This window comes from Brassica napus, chromosome C2 (genome assembly GCF_020379485.1).
Source record: "Brassica napus cultivar Da-Ae chromosome C2, Da-Ae, whole genome shotgun sequence".
Lineage (NCBI taxonomy): Eukaryota > Viridiplantae > Streptophyta > Magnoliopsida > Brassicales > Brassicaceae > Brassica > Brassica napus.
This window is the reverse complement of record NC_063445.1, coordinates 31,555,592-31,572,469: the sequence shown is the minus strand read 5'-3', so window position 1 is coordinate 31,572,469 and position 16,878 is coordinate 31,555,592. Positions and strand designations below refer to the sequence as shown.

General features: G+C 32.7%; 1 protein-coding gene across 1 annotated transcript; it reads left to right on the top strand.

Annotated features, from left to right (window-relative positions):
* The first annotated feature begins 13,047 nt into the window (after window positions 1–13,047).
* LOC106379592 (protein SEED AND ROOT HAIR PROTECTIVE PROTEIN) lies at window positions 13,048–14,782 on the top strand. Its single transcript, XM_013819512.3, has 2 exons — window positions 13,048–13,282; window positions 14,297–14,782. The coding sequence occupies exons 1-2, from the start codon at window positions 13,108–13,110 to the stop codon at window positions 14,617–14,619; spliced, it is 498 nt and encodes a 165-aa protein (XP_013674966.1). The 5' UTR covers window positions 13,048–13,107; the 3' UTR covers window positions 14,620–14,782.
* Window positions 14,783–16,878: the final 2,096 nt, after the last annotated feature.

Genomic DNA, 16,878 nt, shown 5'->3' with positions numbered 1-16,878 from the left:
TGAGAGCGATGCTTGCCTGAAGATTTCTCGTATAATGACTCTTATACGAAACTCGTTTAATCAAATCGGAAAAGATCTTTATGACTTCAGCGAATCATCGACATTCATTCTGAAGTTTGGCAGAGGTTTTCTAAACGAATGATTGCGATGATAGATGCTGTATAGTCTTTGAGAAATTTTTCCAAGATGGTTTGGATCAGTTCCTAGCGTTTAGACGAATCTCAGATTGTCGTTTGCTTTTAGGATGATCTTGACGAGACATCGCATTGTTTGAATATATTTCCGCATATTTCTACGAGAGTTTGCTTTGTCGAAAGCGTTTTCTTGTCGAAAGTGTTTTCTTGATCTTGACGAGACATCGCATTGTTTGAATATATTTTTGAAGTATGAGAGTATACGAGTATAGTATACGCACCTACTCCGTCCCTTTTTTCTCGAGGAATAGAATGATCGACAGTCCGGGTCGTTTTGAAGACGACACTAGGATTGCGACTTGGTGGTTTTCAGGTTGACAACTTGGAATATGTCAGTTTTTAAGAAAGTTGCTAGGAACGAATCGATTTTAAGACGATGTTCGTGTCTCTAGTTCTTTCTTTTTCTTTTTCTTTTTTTGGGAAGCGAGCTAAGTATGCGTGGCAATCGTTTCTTGATTTTCGGAGAGTTTAGATCGGCTTGCAAGATCTGGATGAATAGTTATGGAACAATATATCGAAACAGGAAAAATCGCTTTAGACTTAGTTCGCTAGACTATCCACCTAGGTTTTACGCTCCCTAAAGTTCTATGGCAGTCTCAAAGGCGTTTTTATTTCTTAGTAATTTCCTACGAAGATTCCAAGTCTGATTCCAAAATTTTCAAGTCGGAAATACCTTAGTTCTCTCGAAGATGCAGTTTTGTCTCTTCTCAGTTTTGCTTGCTCATTTCCCCTTCCTCCTCTCGTGTATGTTCGCCATTTTCGATATTGGTGTTTATCCTTTGAAACACGACATTTATCTTCCGAACTTGACTGTTATCGTCTCCTTAGATACGACGTCAATTTTTATAAAAAGGTTCAACGTAATCGTATAGTTGAGGCGGCTAAGTTGTTAAGTTAACCGTTGCCGTTTTATACAATTAATCTGAATCCATGCGAGAAAACAAGTCTTTGCGGGTTTTTTTTTTATCGTAAAGTTTCAATGGTCACTCCAATTGAGACGAAACAAGAGACGTTTCGATCGAGATTTGAAGGAGAACACAAAGATTGAGGTAAGGGCGAGTAGGAGCAAGCGAAGGAGTTTAGACGAGTCTTACTTGTTTTCGTCGTAAAATCTCAACGGAAACTCCGATTGAGACGAAACGAAAAGCGTTTCGATCGGGATTCGAAAGAGAACACAAAGGAGGAGCTTTTTGAGGCCTGACAAGTCGCTATCTAGCGAGCTGGAGGTCTGACAGTTCGCTATGTAGTGAGTAGAAGTAAGCCAAGAAGAGTCCTACTTGTTTTCGTCGTAAAATCTCAACGGAAACTCCGATTGAGACGAAACGAAAAGCGTTTCGATGAGGATTCAAAAGAGAAAAAAAAGGAGCATTTTGAGGCCTGACAGGTCGCTATGTAGCGAGCTGGAGGTCTGTCAGGAAGCTATATAGCAAGTAGAAGTAAGCCAAGAAGAGTCATACTTGTTTTCGTCGTAAAATCTCAACGGAAACTCCGATTGAGACGAAACGAGAAGCGTTTCGATGAGGATTCAAAAGAGAACGCAAAGGAGGACCTTTCTGAGGCCTGACAGGTCACTATGTAGCGAGTGGAGGTCTGACAGCTCACTACGTAGTGAGTAGAAGAAAGCCAAGAAGAGTCCTACTTGTTTTCGTCGTAAAATCTCAACAGAAACTCCGATTGAGACGAAAATAAAAGCGTTTCGATGAGGATTCAAAAGAGAACGCAAAGGAGGACCTTTCTGAGGCCTTACAGGTCGCTACGTAGCTAGTGGAGAGTTGGCACACGGCTCGGTCGCTACGTAGCGACCGAGCTTGGCTTGAGCTCGGTCGCTATGTAGCGACCGAGCCGTGTGCGTGCTCGTTCGCTACGTTGAGACCGAGCCGTGTGCGTGCTCGTTCGCTATGTTACGACCGAGCCGTGTGCGTGCTCGGTCGCTACGTAGTAACCGAGCTATGTAATCGATTTGTTGCGCTTCCTTTTTCCGCGATTAACCGAGGGGTTTTCTGCGGTTTTTTGGAGAACCAGTTTTACCCTTCCGAAATGTTTTCGGAAAACGTGTTTGGGTAAAATCCTTACGCATTGAGATTGCTTTTGTTTGGTAATGATCCAAACTTACGGGGTTTGGTTAGATTTATCGTTTCCCTTTATGTTTAGAAAGAGAAATCGCGTGCTCGTTTCATTGCACTTCCTGTGGCAAAAAGTCACAGCAAGGTTTTCTATTTTCTCAAGAACTATGGCGTTTGCGTAGGCGCAGTGGCGGCTGGGGTTGTCTTACCAGCGTTATTGCGAACTGCAATTTTGTCTTTCGTATTTCCAGACATTGTTTTGATCAAGCGTTTTGTGGCTAAGAGTTAGATTGATCCATACCCCCCCTCCTTCTAGCGCCAAACTGTGGGAACCGAAATTCGCACTGTCGATTTCCGTTTAAATTAGGAAACTATGAAAACCCTAATTTCCCAGAGTTCCCGGATATCTGCTAATACCACACGCCAAACAATCAAAACACGAGATAACAACGATAAAGTATAAGGAATCGTAAAAAGAGAGCAAAGAGAAGTCTTATTCTGAATTTGTGTTGAGCGTTTACAAAAAGGTATTAGCCTGGACTCGAGAGCTCTCGGTGAGATTTCTTGTTCTAAAACCCTAAGACGGCAAAAACCTAATTGAGTCGCAGCTCGAATAACAAAAACGGAAAATTGCCTAAAATTGCTCTAAGTGCTAAATTTGATGTGTCCAAGTTCTCTCCTTATGCCTCTCGCCTAGGACTCCTTATATACTCGCTCCTAGGTCGGTTTACGGTTTTTCCCTTCTGCCCTTAAGCCATCATAGCTTAAAAATGGAGATATTCCATTTTTCCCGATCTTCGTAATTATCTTCCAAAACTTTGTATTTATCCGCGAAAACTTGACATTTATCTTTCCTTGTGAACCAAGCATAAACCATCCTACGGTTTACGGGCTTTTGGTTAAGAAATCGTAAGTGGGCTTCGAGTCACGTCTTAGGTTTCCTTGGGCCGTCTTTTGACTCGAAACGTTTATTACGGTTTCTTTCGATAAAAACGAACTTTCTTCGGTTTTTATCGTAAAGTTCGATTGATGTCTTCAAATGACGAGAAACATGAAACGGGTTTGCTACGGTCTTCGGGAGATAGCATTAAAGAGTAGACGAGAATGCATGGATTCGTGTCGTATCGACGTTTCGGGAAAGCTCGATCGCTTTGTAACGATCAAAACGTGCACGTGCTCGGTCGCTTTGGCTCGAGCTCGGTCGCTACGTAGCGACCGAGCAGGACGCGTGCTCAATCGCTACGTAGCGACTGAACTTGGCTTGAGCTCGGTCGCTACGTAGCGACCGAGAGGGACGCGTGCTCGGTCGCTATGTAGCGACCGAGCTTGGCTCGAGCTCGGTCGCTACGTAGCGACCGAGCTTGGCTCGAACTCGGTCGCTTTGTAGCAACCGAGCGGGACGCGTGCTCGGTCGTTACGTAGCGACCGAGCTCAGCTCGAGCTTGGTCGCTACGTAGCGACCGAGCTTGGCTCGAGCTCGGTCGCTACGCAGTGACCGAGCAGTGTGCATGCTTGGTCGCTGCGTAGCGATCGTGCTTGGCTTGTCCGTGGTCCGATCGCCATACTCGAGCTTGTCCGTGGCTGGTTTAGATACGTGTCTGTTGCCTTGGGATAGCCGGTATTTGATTCAATCGAGACTTGAACAAGGTTTTATCGCAAGATTCTTTGTAAAGATTCTTTTTACGAAGAATAACTTTCGTAAAAAATGTTCATGCTGATTTTTACAGAGATTTGGATGTTGACTTCGTCGTGACCGTTTTTGACCCCAACAATGATAATTATAAGGTTACCGATATTCATGGTTATTAGTGTTTCTAGCTAATGAGAGAAGACTTCCGGAGAAGTCTTCTTCGTTATCTTTTGTAAACTTGTACTTTCAACTTCAAAATATGTTTTTGAACTTTCAAAAGTGAAATAACTTCAAGAATATCAAGTCATGTGGTTTAATGTGTCTTTTTAGATCACAAGATATACTTTTTTAACTTTCATGAGATTTAAAATTTCAATTTTCACTTAAAATTTAATTTTCCCGCCTATGTTTAATTTCCCGCTTAAAATTTCCCACTTATATTTTAGTTTCCCTATTAAAATTTCCTGTTTAAAATTTAAGTCTTCCAAGAAGTCTTTTGTGAAGTCATCTGAGAAGACTTCCTGGAAGTCAGGAAGTATTCTGTAGACTTTTCAGAAGACTTCTAGTGAAAGGTGTTATATGTTTGAACTTATGTAATGTTTTTTTTTTTTTTTTGTGAATTTGACTAAGTTTTTTAGAATTCTTTTCCCTTAATTTTAGTAAGTTTGACTAAATTTGACTTAATTTTTGTGTTATTGTGTTTTGCTATTGAATTTGTATCAATTACTTTAATAAAGTCAAGTAATTTGGGCAAGATAATATTGTAGTCATGAACAATTTGCTAAAAAAATTTTTATTAATAATTCTTCAAATTTACAAAAGAATTCACAAATAAAAGATTACACCTACAAATCACAAAACATACCATAATCAAAATTATTATACATGGAGTTAGAGATTATTCCTCTATAAAGAGAAGCTTAGACTCTACTTGACAAGGGAGAAGACTCTGTCAGAAGACTTCCGGAAAGTCTTCTAGGGCATTATATTTTAGAGGACTTTCGAGGAGACTTCCAAAATCTGACTGAGATTTGAAAAACCTGCATACCCAAAAACATTCAAATGACTTCAAAATAGAGAAAATTAGTGGAATATTAGATTGATCTATCTTTATAGAGCACACAAAAATAGATATCTAAAATTTATAAATCTACCTTTAAAGGAGTGGAAGATAAGAACCATGTGACAAAAAACCTGCAAAAATAAGATAAATTAGTGAGAAAGACATGAGACAAAAAAAATGAGAAATTGATATAAAATTTGATGTTTTCAAGTTCAAAAAGATAAGAGATATGTTGGAGAGTTTTGGTTGGGGAAAAAAGGTAAGAATTTTATGCAACAAGAGCTTACCAAATGAAGAAAAATCATACATGGAAACTTGCTAAAACGCTCAGATCTATTATGAAAGAGAAGACATGCTCAAAAGATTTCGAGGAAATCTTCCAAAGTCTGATCCATATCCGAAAAATAAACATATCCAAACCAAGATCTGAAAAACCTGCATATTCAAAACCGTTCATATGGCTTCAAACAAAGAAAATGAGTGAAAGATTATATGGATCTACCTTTATAGAACACACAAAAATACATATCCAAAATTTATAGATCTACCTTTAAAGGAGTGGAAGATGAGAACCATGTGATAAATAACCTTCAAAAATAAGATAAATTAGTGAGAAAAACATGAGACAAAAATGAAAAAATCATATATAGTTTGGTGTTTTCAAGTTTAAAAAGATTAGCGAGAGGTTTGAGAGTTTTAGTTTGCAAAAAACAAATGTAAGAGTTTTAAGCAATAAGATGTTACCAAATGAAGAAAAAAGAGACATATATATTTAGCAAAACGCTCAAATCTATTATTAAAAAAGGTGAGATAAGAGAAGATTCCGTCAGAAGATTTCTCATTATATATTAGAAGACTTTCGAAAAAACTTCCGAGAAGTCTTCCAGAGTTGAGTCTGACCCAGATCTGAAAAATTTGCATATCCAAACTCAGATATGAAAATCCTGTATATCCAAAATCGTTCAAATGACTTAAAAAAAAGATAAAATAAGTGGAAGTTTAGATAGATTTACCTTTATAGAATACACAAAAATATAAATCCAAAATTTATAGATCTACCTTTAAAGGAGCGGAGATGAGAACCATGCAATAAAAACCCTACAAAACAAGATAAATTAGTGAGAAAGGCATGAGACAAAAAATGAGAAATTGATAGAAAATTTAGTATTTTCAATTTCAAAAATATTAGAAAGAGGTTGGAGAGTTTAAAAGTGAGAAGCATTACATTTTTGTTGCAGTCATTTGAGAGGAAGAAATAGTGTGTGTAAAAAAATTTGGAAAAATTGCCAAAAGAGAACAAAAAACAACATAGTTGTCCATATGGTATAAATCCATTTTTTACCATTTTTTCTCCCTTTTACCCTTTCTATATGTTAAAATTAATGAAATAAATAGTTTTAAGAATCAAAAAAATTATTAAAAATATAAACAATTAATAAAACACCCATTTACACAAACACATATTTTTTTGGGTTGAAAAACAATAATAAATATTTTTTTCAAATTACGTTCTACTAAAAGTAGAATTTCTTTTCTACACAAAACGTGTGAGTAGAAAATGAATTCTAGAATGAACATATTCATCTACTTTTTTTAGAACGTACAACCTACTTTTTACTATAATTCTAAATATGGAGAATACGAATTCTACTATTTGTAATGATCGCTACTTTTATTTAGAAAGATGTTTTTACTTTTATGGAGTATTCTAAGTTATCAGGAATGCAAAATCTAAACCATACACGAACGTCTACAGAGTGTAGAAATTACATTCTGGAATTTTGTTATGTTCTACACAATGTAGAAGGTGCTTTCTACGGATAAAAAAACTGTTTTTTCGAAAATTAAGGAAGTTGCAGTTTTAAAAATATTCTAAAAATATTATAACTTCCTTAAACGTGTTTTCATTGATATGCTTCGTGAAAAATCAAAAACAAAACGATTTTGAATGTTCTTCTTCACCAATCTATGATTTCCCCATGATTTCTCTTTAGTTTGTTTTGTGATTTTCACAAACTCTTGTTCTATGATGCATATCTATACAACATGTGGTGTTTGAGAGTTTGGCGCAACCACGGAGAGGCGGAGACAAGCAGAGAGAGGCGGAGAGAAGCGGAGAGACGGAGAGAAGGGGAGAGACGGAGAGGTGGAGAGAGAAGCACTGAAATCTATTTTGCGTTTGTCTAGAGAGAAAGAGATCCAGAGAAAAGTATTAGAACAAGAAGAAGAAAGGAACAAAATTTATGACTGAAATTGGATGGAGAACTTTGGTGTTTACCTTCGGTATGTAGGAGAAAAGAAAGGGGTTCCACCGGTGGCTGCAGTCGTCGTTGATTTCACCGGATAAAACACAAAGGAGAAGACACAATCGCCATCTTGCTCGCCGTGGAAGAGAGAGTCGGAGAGATCGATGTTAGGGTTACGGGAGTTAGGGAAAGTTAAATGTTTAGATCCCTTTTTTTTTTTAATTTGTTTCCCTTTTGGCAACTATATTAAACCAACCTTTTTCCATTTAAAAAAAAAAATTCAATTAATTATGTTTAATGTGATTAATCAAAGGTTACTTTTGGCATTATGGAAAACATTATACTACATGGACAACTTGAGGTTAGATTTATACCATAGGGACAACTATGTTGTTTTTTTGTTCTCTTTTGGCAATTTTCCCAAAAATTTTTATGTATGGAGACAAAAATTTCTATTTAGGTTAAATATTTTCGATTCAGAAGACTTTCAAGAAAGTCTTCTAACTCCTAAATATACTACTCGCCCAGAAGACTTCCAGGAAGTCTTCTATCCCCTAAATATAAACCATAAACGCAAATAACTAACTAAATAAAAATAAACACTTCACTAAACTTAAAATAAACTTTAAAAGTGTTTAATATACACAAAAGTAAACACATATATGTCAAATTTTATTTTATTTTTTAAAATGTTAAGCTTCCAAAATCTAACCTTAAAAATACAAACAATATTACAATTTATTTTGCCAAAACCTAAACCAAAGAATACAATAACTCACTACATTCACTCATTTGTGTTGAAAACTTTTCAATTTTACTATATCTTAATTTATATCAATTACAAATATTTATAATTACATGATTTCAATTTTTCCCCTATCACCATATTTTTTATAAAATTTATAAATCATTTTTAAGATCTACAGTATGAGAAGACTTCCTGGAAGTCTTCTCGCAGAAGACTTACAAAATCCTCAGAAGACTTCGAAGGTTATTTTGATAAAAGTACATTCTGTTTTTTTGTTTGGTCATAAGGGGCTACTTGTAATTTCACTAGCATTTTGGGTTAGTTTTGCATTTGATTCAAGTTGGGTATACTTTTGTGTTTAAAATCAAGTTGTGGGTCATATTTGGCAATTTCCCGTTTAATTAATGTAAAATTTTAATTTATTTTAATAATACAAAATTAAAATAAAATGATAAATGATATACAGATTTTTATTAAATCTATATTACTCAAAATCATTAATTGTCATATATATACTCTAGTCATATTAGGTAATTCCGTAATGTTTATTTATAGAAAGAATGAAGACCATTAATAATTTATTTTATGGTTAGTTTGATAAAAAATATTATATATTTAGATGAACAAACATATTTTTCTAGGGACTTTGAGAAATATTTTAGTGATGACACGTGTTATAAATAAAATGTTGTAATGATTCTCAAATAATATATAAAGGATTATAGATATTGTATGTTGATGTTGATGTAATAGTGTCCAAAGAAACAACGTCTGATTACTATCATCCGTATGCAGCCTCTGGATACAGAAACGAATATGGCTTAGTAGAGAAAGGCATTACAACATATCTAATGGATTCTTGAGAAAAACCCAAGGGACCTGATCATGCATAACCTTAAGAAGAAATTTCAAAAACTGTAGCGCATAAAAGTCCATTATCATCATAATGATTTGGTCTTGTTTATATATTTATGTTGAGGTTGAATCTGTCCAGTGATGACATAATAAAAACATAAAAACCTCCTTAAGTTTACAATATTATATGATACAAGAAAAAACTATAGTTTTTAGTTAACCAAGAGAAAAAAACTACTTATAGAAAACTTAGATAGATTGAATTGTTTTTTGACTGAAAACTTAAATAGATAATTTATAATAACATATGATATATCTATAATATTATTTGAGAAGTCTAGCACGAAGTGTCAGAAAACAACTGTGTTTCGTCGTTCACATAGATGCAAAGTTACCGGTTTGGTTTACAGAGTCAGTACGAGTCTGTAAACGGTGATAACAAAAAAAAATATTTAGGAAGTCATTTTCATACGTGTCGCACTCACGTTAATTCTTACGACGGTTATTTACATAAGTACCTTAATGAATTAAAAATATTGAATTTAAATGTTATGATTAATTTTTATTTTGTTTCCATTTTAATTTTTCCAAATAAAATATATAATAAAAAGGAAAAATTTATAATTTTTTAAAACGAATTGAAAAACAAAATATATTTTGTATAATATGATTTCATTAAAAAGGAAAGTTCACAAAATAGTAATATTCCGTTTAAAATATATTATTACATAAAAAAATATTTTCAAAGTAATAAAAAATACTTTCTTTATATCTATATTTTTTCTTAGGTGAAAACAAAAATATATTTTTATATAATATGATATTTTCCCTTTGGGCTCGATATTTGCTAATATGGATCATCTGTTTTGGAGAGTTAATCCAAAAATGGAGGATCATCAGTTTGCATGGATTCTATGGTACATTTGGAAGGGTCGGAATAATAAAGTTTTTAGTAATATTGATGTTGACCCGAGAGAAACGCTAAACTTAGCTGAATTGGAATCAACACTTTGGGCGGAGGCACAAAAATTGTTAATGATTCCAGGATGGCCCCTGAAGCGCAGTTCAGAGTTAACTCACAGACTACAGGAAGATGGTGTTTCATTGACGGTTCTTGGAAAGACAAGGATTATTTCTCAGGACAAGGCTGGTTCAGCACGCTTCCGGAGTTTGAGGGTTTGTTAGGGGCAAGAAATGTAAGGGCAAGTCTTTCACCTCTTCATGCGGAGTTGGAGGCTCTAATTTGGGGCAATGGAGTGTATGAAGAACTTACGACAGTACCGGGTCACGTTTGCAACGGATTGTTCTCAATTGGTGAAGATGGTTTCTGAACCAGAAGAATGGCCGGCATTTGAAAGCTACCTGGATGACATTAAGTTTTTGAGAAGAAGCTTTACCAACTCAGAGATTGTTCATGTTCCAAGGACGGAAAACATAAAGGCGGATCGCTTGGCACGTAGTGCTCGGACACAACCGTCTTTCGTCGTACACATGGATGCGGAGTTACCACATTGGTTTACAGAGTCTATATGAGTCTGTAAATTTTCTTGCTGTCAAAAAAAAAAAAAAAAAATTTTTATATAATATGATTTCATAAAAAATTTCACAAAGATAACCTTTTAAAAAATAAATATTATTCCTTTGAAACATACTTTATACAATATAAAATAAATATAATTTCAGAGTAATAGATATATTTTTTTATCTATCTATTTTCTTAGATCATTAGATAAAATAATTAAATAACATAAACTGATATATGTTTAATTGACTAAAATAGTTTATAATTATTATTATTGAAATGTTTTTTCATAATCTTTAGCTGACTATAATATCTTACAACTATAGCAAAAAAATACCTATAAATTATATTCTAATTATATAGTATGATTTCACAAAAAACAGTCACAATTTTTGTGCTGATTTTGAGATATTAAAAATGGAACTTAAAAAATATTTTTTTTTATGATAAGCATATTTTGATCAAATAGTTACAAAATATTATATTCTTAATATTTAGTTTCTTTTTAATTTATGTTTTTCTTTATGTTTGTAGAACTTAATATACCTATAATCAAAATACCCAAGAAAATCTGAATTCTCCTTTCTAAAATTATTTGAAATAATTTTCAGTTTACCATTCAATAAATCTAACGCGTACAATTATTTAGAAGTTACATAATATTTTAATTATTGTAAATATTGATATTTGCTCATGAGCTTACAAAAATTTAGCAACTATATTTATGTGTGTAATTTCCTATTGATCATCTCTTTATTTTCTAATATTTTTAAAATCAACATATAATTTTGATAAATATTACAAAAATATATGCACATTTAAGCGAGAAATAAACTAATTTGATTTGACTTAATTAAAATAAAAAATAATTATACTTGAGTTTGAATTTGAAAGAATATATGTAACTCAATATACTCACAACATGAGTGACTCGACTAAGCCAACTTAAATCAAAAATCAAGATCTAACTACAATAAGAAATATAACTTTATAATAAGAATCTATTTATTTTATACATATAAATTACATGATGACTCAAAACATATTAATGATTAAAAAAATAAAATATTAACAAATTATTACAATATAACTTTATATATATGCATGAGACTTCAGAATATCATCGTTATAATCATTTATGTAATTTTGAATCAAACACTTTAATTTATTTTTTATTTAATTCTAAGCACAATATATATTACATTATACATAATTTTACTAAAATATATTTACATATCAAAGAAAATAACCAATCTAAATGCAAATAAGAATTTAATCAAAATTAAATATATTTAGAATAAATAGTTAAATTTAGAGAATTAGATGTCATCTAATATACTCAAGTGATAAACAAATCGAGAAAACAACCAAACCAACTAGATATAACATATCCAAAATTATATGTCTAATTAAAATAATATAATATTATTAATACAAATTATGCATATAAATTATAAATTGATTTAAAAAAAATTAAAAGTAAATATCAATTAATTATAATATATTATTTATAATGATTTATATCGGTGCATGTGCACGGAAGAATCACCTAGTATTAAATATAAATACACATATATGTATCATATCCCCTAGACTATATTTGCGAAGTGATTTATACACATGTCATCACTATAATCATTCTCGCTGAAAATAGATGACATGGTTTTAGAAAATAGTGACATGACACTTAAAATAGATGACATGGTTTTAGAAAATAGTGACATGGCATCACATTAATTGTGAAATGTAAAATTTTCTTATAAAAATTTAAATTTTTTTGCAGAGATTTTAAATATTGTAATAAAAATAACTCATATATTATCATTAATGTCAATTTTCCATATAAATATTTATATATGGCAAACTATTAAATATATTAATAATTCATATATCACAATTAAAATAATAATATATATGTATATATGTATCTCACATTAATAAAAATAAATTAAATAAAGTAACACTAATCCAAAAAAAATTGGATAGTTAAATATTTAAATATTATTTTAATTTATCTGTTCATCTTCATCATTTAAATTGACAAAATATTTTTCAGTTTAACTAAAACAAACAAAGTCTCAAATTTATTAGAATTTATATTTATATGTAAATATATATATATATATATATATATATATGTATATATTTAAAATTAGATGGGAAGATATATATATATATATATTTAAAATAAATAATCATTAAACACAATAATATAATTAAAACTATTTTTATAAAATCTAATTTTATCTTTATTAAAATTTAAATAAAATAAAATTTAAATAGTTATACCAAATCAAAAGAAATAAGATTACAAAAATACGTTTATGACTTTTTATAACTATTGAAGTTAAAATATAAATTAATAATTTTCTTTTGAAATAAAAAATGTTAAGTGAAAAATTACTCGGGAAAACTCCTGTAATTTATACATGTAACGAGTGCTTACATATTTTATAACAGAAAACAATATAAAACTTCACCACATTTTATAATATTCCAAAGCCGGTTTCACGATACATTGGAACCGTCTATGGAATTGGTAAATCCAAATCCCACACACTATTTTATGCTTATCACGTCGGAACAGTGACACTGTAAGTCGTGCATACACGTTCATATTCCAAGTTGCTCATTATTTTGTTACTCAAACCATTAAATATATTTAGAAAAGTAACCTTCTTTGTCAACGCGATTAACCTATATAAACACATGAAACTAGTTTTCAAAACTTCACTTGCTTTTTCTGCAATCTAACACATAAGCAAAGCAAGCCAAAAGAAAATAAAATGGCTTTCTCACGCCTTTCCTTTGCTGCTTCTCTCGTTGTCTTCTCATCCCTAATCATATCCTCAGTTGCTAATTACGGCAACGAAGTCAACCCCGATACCGGAAAATTTATTCCTGTCGCCGTTGAAGGTGTCATCATGTGCAAGTCCGGTGACAAATCTTACCCAATTCAAGGTATATATATTAATTCTTTAACTTGTAACCAAGACGAATTGTTCTAATGGTAGAAGACTACTGCGAGACGTCATTTTATCATGTGCAAGTGAAGTGGTCGAAGGTCCTAAATTTTTTTCTTTTCTAAACAGATATAAATTAGATTCTAAAACTTTAATTTTTAAATATTTCTAAATTTAGGATTTATAATTTCAGAAAAATATATATGAATGAATCTATCCTATTAAAACTGAAGTACAAAATAATATTTACCAAATTTAACTGTTTTTTTACAGATTTCCATTCTTTTTTACCTAATTCTAACCATTTTATTTATTCTATTTTCTAATTAATTCGACCGCATTTTTTAACTTACCTATTTTAAGTGTTTATTAAATATTTAAATTCATTTTTCACTTTAATTAACTACTTCAATAATTTTCTTTCTCGTAATATTCAACATTTATTTTACATGTTAACCATAATAATTCGAAATGTTTGAATGAAATTGCTATATTTGTGACAAAATTCAATACGGTTAACAAAATTTTTTTTTGTTTGTTCATAAAGTTAGTTTGGCATGGGTATTCACTATTCAGGTACCCGTTTGGGTACTAATCATTTATTTCGATATCGTTTTTTGAGTTTTGAAATTAACCTATGTTTGAATATTATAAAATTTTGGATAGATTTTGAGTCAGAACCTTTATGATCTAGATAAATTTGGTTCTCATATGTATAGAAACCTAAAAATATCCAAATAATTTATATGTTTAGAAATGTCATTAATTAATTTATATTTTTAAAAAGTAAAAACCAAAACCCGTACATCCACGTGTGGGTCAACCTCTAATTAACTTTTAAAACAATATCATCATTGTTTAAATATATGGTTAATATTTACATGAGTTTAAAATAATTTGAAACGGACTGATTATTGTAACATTACAAAGTCATCATACCATTTACATAGCTCTCCACCATAGGATTAGAGTTGTGAGGAAAATAAATAGATAAATCGTCTGCTTACGACAGGTGCTACGGCAAGAATTGCATGTGTGAAGACAGACGCATATGGCAAAGAAATAGTTCCAATCTCAATAATGAGCAGCAAAACTGATGCTAAAGGTTACTTCTTCGCCACGTTATTCCCTTCACAGCTTCGTGCAGGAAGGACGGTCACCAAGTGCAAAGTTTTCCTTTACCAGTCTCCAATCGCTGATTGCGATTTCCCGACCGATGTGAACAAGGGTGTGAGAGGAATGTCATTGAACAAATACCGTGTTCTTGAAGACAAGAGCTTCAAACTTTACTGGGCTGGTCCTTTCTTCTACACCTCTGAACCTACTTACTACTAAAAAAAGCTTCTTTTGATTGACGTGAAATGTAACTTTGAGAGTCCTTTTGTTTGTTTGATTCGTTGTCTGAAAATGAGCCGAGACTTTTTATGTTTTTATATTGTCTTTCTTGGAAACTTTTTAACATATATATAAACCGTGTTGTGAAGTACATCCATATTTACTCTTATGTGCAAGTATAAGGTTTTACAGGAGCGTGTATCTACATATTACATGTGTTGTTCACATCCCTAGAGGGAGTGTCGGCCAACCCTAGAGAAAGAGACGGCCGCGTGAAGAGAAGAGGAGAGAGAGATGGTTTAGGAGAAAAGGAATTTTTTTTCCTTTTCCTTGTATTTGTACACTTTCCATATTATGTCTTTCCTTTTATCTATCTTGTAACCCCTATATAAAGGGAACACTTATGATTAATGAAATACACAAAAACTTACAGCTCTAAATCCTAAATTTCACAACACGTTATCAGCACGACAGCCTCTAACACTCTGAGCCTAAAACCAAATCGCTAAAACCCTAAAACCCTAAACGAAGAGGAATCTGCCTCGGAACTTCAAAGAGGCCGTTCTCCCAAACCGTGAGGACCCAGAAAACGATCAAGATATCAAATCGAAGCCCTTTCCGAGACGAATCAGCCAGTGCAAACCGCTTGTCGATCTGACCACCGACGCGCCCTCACGCACAGATATAGTACGCGTCGATTTGCTTTGGAACCCTAATCCGAACCCGACGAACCTTAATCCGTCCCCGCGTCTGTTCCAGCTCGTATCCACCTGATCAGCTCCAGCCCCAAGGCGTTCCTGATCCTAGACGAACTCAGCTCCATCTTGATCCAGGACAGCTCGCGTTCCAGACAGCAAAGCTTCCCGTTCGCGTCAGAGCCGCTCGCAATCCCGACTGCAACAGCTCTCGTTCGATGATCAGCTGCTCGCATCTCCAACCTCAATCTGTTCGCGTCCAGGCCAGCTCGTGTCCAGCTCGCGTTCCTGCCCAGCTCGAGGTTCATTCTCTTGGTGGTCCGGTTTCAACAATCTACAAACCTAAAGGTATTTCGAATTCTAAGAACATAGAATCGAATTTGGATTGATTGTAAAGAAAGAAACCCTAAAACCTAATCTCTAAGATAAAGCCATAGGATAATAGATCAAACCCTAGATGAGTAAATCGAAGCTCTATAAGTTCGATCCCCAAACCTAAAACGAGATTGATCCATTGATCAATTAAAATCAAAGCCTTAATGGTTTTGAACCTCAAATCAAATTCCTTTGATCTAAGATCAAATTTTCGAAAATCCTAAAACCCTAATTCGAAAACTATTGATAGATTGCTTGCTTGATATAATCCGAATTTGATTGATTGATCTGATTAGGATTGTTGCTAGAATTGATTAATTGCTTACTGTTTTAAAATCCGAACCTGATCATGATTGCTTAAATAATTAAACCTGAATCTGATTGTTTGTGATTGAATTGTTTCTGAATATGAATCACCTAGAAACCGATTGCTAGGATCTTATACTGAAATTTGATTGTTTGAATTAAATTAATTGCTTGAGATTTCATGCTTTCATAATCACTTAGAAACCTGATTGCTAAGGTGTTTAAAATTGGTTGCATTATGATCATATAGAAACCGATTAAGATTGTTCATGCCATTAGCTGTGTGACTTGTCTTGCATCCGTGATGATCACTTTGAAAATTGTTAGGATTGATTTTATTGCTTATAATCATCTTGTAGCCGTGTGGCTTGCACCAATATAACTAGGATAAGTAAATCATCTTGTTTGGTCGTGAGACCAGTAATGCATTATACACTGATCATTTTGTTTGCATATGATACTTCTTAGAATTTTTTTTTTCTGATCCGTGTGACATAAACTATTATTATAAAGCTATAAAAATTTTCTAAAAGTATTAATAATTGTTTTTAGATGTCGAAAATCAACAACTTGGATTTTGTTGCCCTAAATCTCTCAGAAGATAATTACTTGCAATGGGTGCTTGATACTAAATTTGTATTGAAATCCAAGGGTCTCGGTGAATGTATTGCCAAGGACAACAATGCAAGTAAGAAAGATCGATACAAGGAAATATTAATTATTCGCCATCATCTTATAGAGAGTCTCAAAGATCAGTACATAACTATTGAGAATCTTCTAGATCTTTGGAACAAGTTAAAACAAAGATATGATCACCAAAGGTTGGTGTTACTGCCAAAGGCTAGATATGATTGGATGAGTCTCAGGATCCAGGACTTCAAGT